The sequence below is a fragment of the Carlito syrichta genome, unplaced genomic scaffold, assembly GCF_000164805.1.
Source record: "Carlito syrichta isolate Samal-C Ts95f unplaced genomic scaffold, Tarsius_syrichta-2.0.1 Scaffold305827, whole genome shotgun sequence".
Lineage (NCBI taxonomy): Eukaryota > Metazoa > Chordata > Mammalia > Primates > Tarsiidae > Carlito > Carlito syrichta.
Window position 1 is genome coordinate 72,200 of NW_007249923.1, and position 10,213 is coordinate 82,412.

Genomic DNA, 10,213 nt, shown 5'->3' on the forward strand with positions numbered 1-10,213 from the left:
GGGCAGGTGGGAAGGGAGGGGCCCCGTGCAGGCAGGAGGGGCCCGCGGGCAAGGGGCACCGGGTCAGGGTCGTGGGCAAACAGCCCTCTCTGCCTGACCTCGGTTGGCGCCTCCGACTGTCTGGCAGATGGTGGAGTACAAACGGGCCACGCTTCAGGATGAAGACGCACCCGAGACCCCCGTGGAGGGCGGGGCCTCCCCGGACGCCGTGGAGGTGGGCAAAGGGGTTTCCCCTTTCTCACCAGGCCCCAGCCCTGGCATGACGCCTGGCACAACCAGGAGCTCTGGGCTGTCCTGGAGGGTCACCCACCCCCGTCTCCGCTCCATCTCTGGCCTCTGCGCTGGGACTATGGTGAGGCGATTCTAAGCCATGACGTTGCACAAAGGCTCCGGGCTCCACTGGCCTGTCTCACTGCCCCGAGCCCAAAGTTAACCAACCCTGTTAGCGTCTCTGCTCCGCGGCCCTGGAAACTGCCTGTGCTTTCACCCTCTGGAGATCTGTGATCCCTGCCCTGCAGCTCAGTGGCTCTCTGTCCCCCTGTGTTCCCCAGGTGGGGTTCCGGAAGGGGTCAAGACCACTCCTAGGCTCGCACACACAGCTGGAGCTGGTCTTGGCAGGTGTCTCGCTACTGCTGGCTGCGCTGCTTCTGGGCTGCTTGGTGGCCCTGGGGGTCCAGTACCACAGAGGTAGGTGGACCCACTGGTGTCATCAGCCCTTATAGCTGTGGGGCCTTTAGGATTTTCTCCAGCTGGGGCTAGCCTTCCCTATAGAAGAGCTTTTGGCTTTTCTTTCTCTTCCCAACTTTCCTGCCAGCATGATCCTTCCAAAGAGTTTGTACCTCCCAGATCCACTGACAGCCTCTGCCCTCTGGCCATGTCCCCTGCCACAGACCCATCTCGCAGCACCTGCCTCACAGAGGCCTGCATTCGAGTGGCTGGAAAGATCCTGGAGTCGCTGGACCGAGGGGTGAGCCCCTGTGAGGACTTTTACCAGTTTTCCTGTGGGGGCTGGATTCGGAGGAACCCCTTGCCGGATGGGCGTTCTCGCTGGAACACCTTCAACAGCCTCTGGGACCAGAACCAGGCCATACTGAAACACCTGCTTGGTGAGTGGGGTTGTCATGAGGCCTTGTGCTTAGTAGGTACTCAGTAAATGTCCACAAATGCAGAAGTGGACGGTTCTGTGAACACTCCTGAGGGAAGGGACTCTTCAGAAATGGAGAAGGGGTTGAGGGGCAGACCTCTGAGTACGATGGGAGGCCACCTTGCTACACCCTGTCTGGAGCACTGTGGAGGTGTGGCAGGCACCAGGGAGCCTGCAGTGCTCAGATACCTTTGAGGGTCTGCAGGGACAGGGGAGAGGAAGCCATGATTTGCTGTTTCAGTCTTCCTGGGTCTACGTTAGGAGGGCTCTCTGCTCATTGATAAGGCAAGGTGGGGAACCAAGCAAGGGCAGACAACTCTCCCTTGGCAGTTAAACAAATTGTTGCCTGGACCCTGTGTTCAACCCCACAGAAAACACCACCTTCAACTCCAGCAGCGAAGCTGAGCGGAAGACGCAGCGCTTCTACCTGTCCTGCCTGCAGGTGGAGCACATCGAGGAGCTGGGAGCCCAGCCGCTGCGAGAGCTAATTGACAAGGTGGGGCTACCGGGTGGGCTGCAGGCAGGGGGATCAAGGGGCCTTGGGTAAGAACATGACCCAAGAAAGCTTTGGGAGCCCCTGTGCTACAGGGTACACTTATGGTCTCTACTCAGATCGGGGGTTGGAACATTACGGGGCCCTGGGACCAGGACAACTTCATGGAAGTGCTGAAGGCAGTCGCAGGGACCTACAGGGCCACCCCGTTCTTCACCATCTACATCAGTGCTGACTCTAAGAATTCCAACAGCAACGTCATCCAGGTGACAGGCTGGGGAGGGACCTGTGACGTTCCCAGAGTCCCCTCCCTTATGACAGGCAGAGATCCGGTACAGGAATCCAGGTTCCTGGGTGGGGGGTTCACCTCCTTTTCTTGCCATTGCAGGTGGACCAGTCTGGGCTGTTTCTGCCCTCTCGAGATTACTACTTGAACAGAACTGCCAATGAGAAAGTAAGAAGCACCCTCAGAACCCCCATCCCTATCCCTTCCTGAGCTGGGTTTGTCCCTGTTTACTTTTCCCTTTGCCCCAACTCCTTCCTTCCTTCCTTCCTTCCTCTTTCCCTCCCCCCTTCCTCTCTCTCTTTTCCCTCCCTCCCTTTTCCCCTCCCTCCCTCCTTCCTTCCGTTCTTCCTTCCTTCTCTCCCTCCTGTCCTTCCTTCTTCCCTCCCTCCCTCCTTTCCTGCCTCCTTCCTTTCTTCCTCTTTTTCTTTCATCTTTCCTCTCATTCTCCTAGGAAAATGTTTCATAAGCACCTACTGTGTGCCGGACGCAGACTGTGTGCCGGACGCAGTGAGGCAATCCTGAGGTGTAAATTTCAGAGCCATTGTCACAGGAAGCTTTTGGCATTGATGGGTTCATGGACCTAGACAGCTAAGAATAAAGTTCAAAAGAGGGTCCCAAGGATTTACGGGAGACCTGAGTAATCAGAGAAGGCATCCTGAAGAGACAGCTCTCGAGCCAAGCCCTGTAGAATATGTAGCAGTAGATGAGGGCTTGCTGGGTGGAGAGAACAGTTTAGACAGAGTATTGACAAAGGAAAGGCTGGGTGTGTTTGGACCACAGGAAGGAGTCCAGTGTGGCAAAATATGGGGCTCAAAGCAGATGGGAGGCTGGAGAGGTGGTCAGGACCAGCTAAGGAAGGGACCTTGAATGCCACACTGCAGACTCCATTCTGTATCTCTCAGTCACTGCGTGCTCTAGAGCAGAGAGGGAATGGTCCAGTGCAAGGTGCTTGGGGAGCCCGTTTGGATGGGGTGTGTGAGGTTGATGAGAGAAAGGGAGCCAGGAGATGAGTTGAGTCTTTTCAGGACTCTAGGCGCAGAGTCAGTAAGGTACCAGATGGAGAAAAGGGCAGAGGGAATGCTAGGAAGGGGAGGATGCAAGAGATGTCACCAAATCAGAATTATGAGTTGCTGGTGGTTGGATGTTAGCAGAGGGAAGAGGTGAAGATAGGTGCGGCTGTAAGCTTGAGCGGTGGTGGAAAGGAGGGGGGTCCTTAGAGAACTAAGGGTGTCTATAGGAAGAACCAGCTTAAGGTACATTGGGGAAGGGGAGACAGTGCGATGTCCTGGGAAAAGGAGAGGCTTTGGAGTCAGCCTGGCTTTCAGTCTTAGCCCTGCTGCTAGTGCAGTGGACTAGTCTCCCCGAGGCAGTTTCTTCATCTGTAAAAGGGGGGTCATAGCATCTACCTCACACAATGTTTGTGGCAGGGTGGGGGTGCAAGCTATGCTCTTGCATATGGCAGATGCTCAGGATGTGGGGGCTGCTCATGTGGGACGTGTGAGTTCAAGGGACCTGGGCACTGTGTACAGAGAGGTCAGCAGGCAGCTGTGGGAGTTTTGTGGAGTCCTGGAGAGTGGAGAAGCCTGAAGGGAGCCAGAGGGTTGAGGGACATCTCTGTAGGTCCTCCATAGAGCAAAGGCTTAGGACAGGTGAGAGGAAGTAGGGAATAGAGAAAGGAAAAAAGGAGACGATTGTTTTTGTTTTTGTTTTTTTGAGTTGGAGTCTCAGTCCATCACCCAGGTGGGAGTACAGTGGCACACTCATAGCCACCCCAGCGTCAACCTGCTGGGCTCCAGTGATCCTTCTGCCTCAGCCTTCTAAGTAGCCGGAATAACAGGCACGCACTACCACACCTGGCTAATTTTTGATTTATTGTAGAGACGAGGTCTCAAGTTGCCCAGCCTGGTCTCGAGAGATGATTGTATTTTAAGGGCAGTAGGAGAGAGTCAGCAAAGGAGACTGTGATGGAGCAGGACAACCAGGAGTCGTTTATTCTTCTGTCATTCATTCACAAACATTTACTGAGCATTCCTTGGCCAGATGCTCCTCTAGACACATGGTAAACAAGGCATTGCCACTGCCTTCTATTGGAGGGTAGACAAGAAACAACTCGCTGCAGTTGTCTGTCTATACTTGTTGAGACTGTTTTTTATTTTTTATTTTACAATAGAAACAAGGTCTTGCGATATTGCCCAGGCTTGTCACAAACTTCTAGGCTCAAGCAATCCTCTCACCTCGGCCTCCTAAAGTGCTGAGATTACAGGCATGAGCCACCGGGTTTGGCCATTGTTGGGACTGTCATAGAGGAGAAGCATGGGGTTCCTAGAGTGAGTCCAGCTGGAAACCAACCTAGTCCTGGGTGAGGGTGGGCAACAGTGAAGGGAGAGGATTCTGCCAAGGGAACAACTTGTGCAAAGTCTCTGAGATAGGAAGTAGTATGGCCCGTTGACGATACTCAAGGGAGAGGAGAGCAGGAGGGGACAGGGGGCTAAAGCCTTCTGGCCAGAAACATGTAGACTCATATTATGGCAGGAGCGCCATGGATCCAATATAGGATTCATCCTAAAGGAAATGGAAAGGGAAAACTCAAAAGGGGTGTGAAGAGTTGTGTGATTTTTGACATCACCTAAGTCCAAGGAGGAGAGAATCTGGACAATGCAGGCAAGAACCATGTGGACCGACACTCTGGAAAGGGGGAGGCAAGAACTTTGGGTTTGGTCACTGGTAACCTTGGGCAGGAAACCTCTTGTTCTGGGGTCTGGGAAGCTGCAGTGCAAAAGGCTAAAATAGAGTAAAAACTCAGAGTAAAGCAGGGTTCAGTTTCTCCAAAGTAAGTTTTCAGCTGGAGGCAAGGAGAGAGGGAGAGAAAGGGGCAAGGCGAGATCTCTGATTGAGCTAACCATCCTCTTTGGGGCTGGGATGACTGAGATTGGTATTCAAACCTCTTCCTGATGCCAGCAGTGAGGAACAGGAGCGGTGAAATTTTGAGGTACAGAGAATGGATATTAAGAGATCTCAAACTTCTCTTAATATCCAAACTTCTCTTTTATTTCTTTTAATAAAAGCTGGGTGTGGTGGCTCATGCCTATAATCTCAGCACTTTGGGAGGCTGAGATGGGAGGAGTCTTTGAGGCCAGTAGTTTGAGACCAGGCTGGGCAATATAGCAAAACTCCATCTCTACAGAAAAAAGTTTTTTTTTAAAAATTAGCCTGGCATGGTGGCGTGTGCCTGTAGTCGTCCCAGCTACTCAGGAGGCTGAGTTGGGAGGATCACTTAAAAGCCCAGGAGTTTGAGGCTGCAGTGAGCCATGATCGAGCTTCTGTACTCCAGGCTGGCTGACAGAGTGAGACCTTGTCTCTAAAAAAATAATAATAAAATAAAAAATAAGACTTCTTGGTGAAGTGGAAGAGGAGGTGGCCTCTGTCAATGAAGAGAGTCCAGGTGGGGCTTCAGGTTGAGTAGGAGTGGTTTCTGGGAGAGGACCAAGGGCACTAAGCATGCTGAGAAGCTGTTTGCAGGTTTTCATCCCTTTATTCAACACTTTTTTTTTTTTGAGTCAGAGTCTTACTCTGTTGCCCAGGTTGGAGTGCAGTGGCGTGTGCATGGCCACCACACTCGACCTACTGGGTTCAGGTGATCCTTCCACATCAGCCTTCCAAGTAGTTGGAACCACAGGTGCACACCACCACACTTGGCTAATTTTTTTATTTATTGTAGAGATAAGGTCTCATCAAATTGCCCAGGCTGATCTCGAACCCGTGGGCTCAGGCAATCCTCTCTCCTCCGCCACCCAAAGTGCTGGGATTACAGGCTGGGCCTGTGAGCCACCATGCCTGGCATCAACAAATATTTATTGAGTACCTACTATGTGGCAGACAGCAGGCTCAAGCCTGAGACTACAATGGTGAACAGAGGAGACATACCCCTGTCCTCATGGAGCTCGAGGGCCAGCAGGAGGGAGGTCAGATGGGTTTATATTGGGCCCAGGTAGTGCCAGGGCCACAGCCCTGGGATCATCAGACTTGGGCTACATTCTCTCTGTTGTCTGCTAGTTTGTGTTGGGAGTCAGGCCGTGTCACCTTCCTGAGCTTTTCCCTCATGTGTAAAACGAGACTCATATCTACTTCATGGAGTTACTGGGGACGGGTATACTCGCATATGAAGCCTCTAACAGACAATCTGATACATGTATAGATAAATGGTCACTAAATATTTCTTTTCTGGGCTTTTCTGGGGACCAGAGGGAAGTGGAGAAAGAAGCAAGCTTGAGGCCTGGCAGGATGAGGCAGAAGAGACTCAAGGCTGCCAGTGCCCAAATTCCCCTTGGAGTTCAGTCAGGTGCTCAGCGTGGACACTGATGGGCTGGGATGTCTAGAAGGGCTTTGGGAGATGAGAAGGCAAAGCAGTGTGCAAAGCAGACCTGTCCATGGGATGAGGTTTACAGAGTACTTATCCCATGCAAGGCTCCACTGTAGGCCCTAGGGAGGATACAGTGGTATGCAGACTGCTGGCACTTGCCTTTTCCTTGGAGAAATAGACGATAAACAAGCACACAGATAAACAATGCTGGCCGATGGTGGTAAGCACTGTGTCAGAGGTGAAACTGAGTCTTCCAGGAAGGCTTCTCTAAGGAGGATCAAGCAGAAGAGATAGTGATCAGAGGTGGTGGCCAGAACGGATCCTCTCAGCATTGGGCAGGACTTGTTGCTGGGCTCTGAGAACCCCTTGGGCCTTGACAGGTGCTCACCGCCTACCTGGACTACATGGAGGAGCTAGGGCTGCTGCTGGGTGGGCGGCCAGCCTCCACACGGGAGCAGATGCAGCAGGTGCTGGAACTAGAGATACAACTGGCCAACATCACGGTGCCCCAGGACCAGCGGCGTGATGAGGAGAAGATCTATCATAAGATGAGCATCTCAGAGCTGCAGGTGGGGCAGACGGGGGACTAGAGACATCTGCCGTCTTCCCAAGGCAGTCAGTCCTTTCCTCATGTCCTTGCTTTTCTGAGCTTCCCAGCTGCACTATTGCTATTCTGGAAAGAAATGGAGTCTGATTTAAGCACCTCTCACTGAACCATCCTTTGGTCTCTTTCTTGTTGCCTGGGATACATGGAGGGACTGTGTTAACAATTTATAACAAGCCTAGGCAACATAGCGAGACCTTTTCTCTAAAAAATTGTTTTAAAAAATGAGCTACGCACCAGGTGCAGTGGCTCACACCTATAATCCCAGTACTTTGGAAGGTTGAGGTGAGAGGAGTACCTGAGCCCACGGGTTCAAGACCAGCCTGGGCAACATGGCGAGACTTCGTTTCTACAATAAATCAAAAAATTAACTGGGCATGGTGGTGCATGCCTGTGGCTCCAACTGCTTGGAAGGCTGGGGCGGAAGGGTCACCTGAGCCCAGTAGGTTGAGGCTGCGATGGCCTTGAGCGTGCTGCTGCACTCCAGCCTAGGAGGCAGAGTGAGATTCCTACTCAAAAATAAATAAATTTTAAAAAATACAAAATTAGCCAGCCTGTAGTCCCAGCTACTCAGTAGATAGAGGCAAAAGGATTGCCTGAGCTCAGGAGGTTGAGTTGGTGGTGAGCTGTGATTGTCATGATGATGCCTCTGCACTCCAGACTGGGCAGCAGAGTGAGATCCCCAACTCAAACAAACAAAACAAAACAAACAAACAAAAAATGTATGTGATGACCACACAACAATCAGAATAGAAATGGAAGCTTCTCCTGAAGGGTCCCTGCTGTGCCAGACATTAATGCCTTAGGTGTTGGGTTATGGAAAAGTTGGGGTAGGAGGGCTTCTGTGGGGGGAGGAGGGGAGCAGGGGAGTGTCAGGGGAATGGTGTTTTGTCAACTGTTAGGAAAATATGTGCATATCTGTGCCCCAGGCAGATACCATACATGGTGGGTTTCCTCGCATAGTAAGTGATCGGACTCCCAGATTGAGGGGTGCTCAGGCCTGGAAAAGGGTTTATTGCAGGAAGGAGTCACTGTGCAGCCAGTAGCTGTTGCTATGGCAATGGGAAGGGCTGCCAGGCTACAGCATATAGTAGGAGAGGGATCTACTGGAAGCCAGCCAGGCAGGCCTGAAGGCCTGAGATTTTTTTTGCTCTCAGACTCTGGCGCCCTCCATGGACTGGCTTGAGTTCCTGTCTTTCTTGCTGTCACCATTGGAGTTGGGTGACTTGGAGCCTGTAGTGGTGTATGGGATGGAGTATCTGCAGCAGGTGTCAGAGCTCATCAACCGCACGGATGCAAGGTGAGGGGCTGCCCGTGGTGCGAGTGGTGGGATTCCGGGCTCTGTGGAGGTCCTGGGCATAGTGAACTGGCGCAGCCAGACAGCGTTATGATAAGGCCGTGGACCTTCCAAACATCAATTCAGAATGTCTGAAGGTTTTTCCTCTAAGCTCGGGCCCATTGAGAACTCTGTTTTTTACACCTTGCCTATGTGTACAGGCAGCTGTATGGTCCCTGGGTAGAAGAGGACAGCTTCCACACGTGTCTCCCAGGACTTCTGCTGCCTGCATGTTCCAGAGGGCTGGTTTGGGGGTGCAGGAGGGCACCCCACTTGCCCTTTCCTAATTTTCTGGTCTGGTTGCCAGTGTCTTGAACAATTACCTAATCTGGAACCTGGTGCAGAAGACAACCTCAAGCCTGGACCGACGCTTTGAGTCGGCACAGGAGAAGCTGCTGGAGACCCTCTATGGCACTAAGAAGGTGGGCCCTCTGCCTCTGCCTCACCAAGTGATGCAGTCAAGCTGATGCTGTACCCCTTCCCTGTGTCAGGTGCCATGGGCCTCGTGGCCCACAGGGACACAGTAGGCAGCACAGACTTTGGAATCTTTAGCCTGTGGGACCTTGGACATGTCACCCAGCCTGTCTGACACTCCACTCCCTGGTCTGTAAAAGGGAATAACATGCAGGGTTGTCAGGAAGATTACCTGAGCTAACATAGATGAAGCACTTGCCCAGTGCACCATATTTATAGGCACTCAGCCTTGATGATGAGGATGGAGAAGGAGAATAAATACTGTTCCTAGTGTCAAGAGGCCCCGTTAAGTGGTGGGAAGTGGATATATAGACAAATACGTTATATTGTAGAGTGATAAGTGCACACATTGAGTGAAAGACCTTCTTTGTGTTATGGGACAAAAGTAGGATAACACATTCTACCTGGGGGGATGGTGGGGAGACCATCAGGAAAGGCTTCTCTGAAGAGGTACCATTTGAAGAATGAGTTCACCTAGAAGGCAGGGGAGAAGGGTATTCCAGAAAGAAAGAACAGCACGTGCAAATTCCTGGAGGTCAGAAGGAGCATAGTGGCTTTGCATATGTTCTGGTATAAGCTTGTGCACGGGGCAACAAAGAGGCTGACTTTGCTGAGGTAGGCATTCGACAGTCATGAAAGGACTTGAATGTTATTAAGAAGTCTAACTTTGGGCAACCCTCTCAGGTCCCCTCCTACTCTGGGAGCCTTTATGTCCTCTCAATAAATCCTGCTTTAAAAAAAAATTTAGCCCTGCTGGGCACATTGGCTCACGCTTATAATCCCAGCAGTTTGGGAGGCTGAAGTGAGAGGATTGTCTGAGTCCAGGGACTCAAGACCAGCCTGGACAACTTGGCAAGACCTAATCTCTACAATAAGCCAAAAAAATTAGCCGGGCATGGTGGAACATGCCTCTAGTTCCAACTACTTGGAGGGCTGAGGCAGAAGGATTGACTGAGCCCAGCAGGTCAAGGCTGTGGGTGGCCATGAGCATGCCACTGCACTCCAGCCTGGGCGACAGAGTGAGACTGACTCAAAAAAAAAAAAAAATAAATAAAAGTTTAGCCTTGATTCTTTCACAAATGGGAAACCATGGGAACAGGGAGGTGTAACACAGGTTATCTGTTAGATGTGGTTAAGTGGAAGATGGAGAGGGTGGCAGAGAAGGGGGAAATGAGAATGAAGTCAAGGTGTCTAGTTAAGGGGCAACTGCAATATTTGGGCAAGATACGACAGTGTTGTAGGGCAGGTGAGTGGCAACGGGAAGAAAGAGAGATGATTAAAAAGTAGAGCTGGCCGGGCTTGGTGGCTCAGCCTGTAATCCCAGCACTTTGGGAGGCCGAGGTGAGTGGATTGCGAATTGCCTGAGCCCGTGAGTTCGAGACCCCCATAGGCAACTTGGTGAGACTTCATCTCTACAATAAATCAAAAATTAGCTGGGTGTGGTAGCGCGCGCCTATAGTTCTGGCTACTTGGAAGGCTGAGGCGGAAAGATCGCTGGAGCCCAGCAGGTCGAGGC

The 10,213-nt window shown here is 51.8% G+C and overlaps 1 protein-coding gene across 3 annotated transcripts in view; it reads left to right on the forward strand.

The window, feature by feature from the left end:
- The window catches only part of ECE2 (endothelin converting enzyme 2), a 41,206-nt gene that overhangs the window by 24,914 nt on the left and 6,079 nt on the right, over nt 1-10,213 (forward strand). The window contains exons 3-11 of one of the 3 annotated variants that reach the window (XM_021714864.1): nt 128-214; nt 552-687; nt 891-1,106; nt 1,516-1,640; nt 1,757-1,903; nt 2,026-2,091; nt 6,664-6,852; nt 8,045-8,187; nt 8,531-8,645. In XM_021714864.1, the coding sequence (XP_021570539.1) occupies nt 128-214; nt 552-687; nt 891-1,106; nt 1,516-1,640; nt 1,757-1,903; nt 2,026-2,091; nt 6,664-6,852; nt 8,045-8,187; nt 8,531-8,645 (1,224 nt within the window). Of the gene's footprint in view, nt 1-126; nt 353-551; nt 688-890; nt 1,107-1,515; nt 1,641-1,756; nt 1,904-2,025; nt 2,092-6,663; nt 6,853-8,044; nt 8,188-8,530; nt 8,646-10,213 lie in introns of those variants that run through there. The other 2 variants (XM_008062773.1, XM_021714865.1) reach the window with 2 other exon arrangements.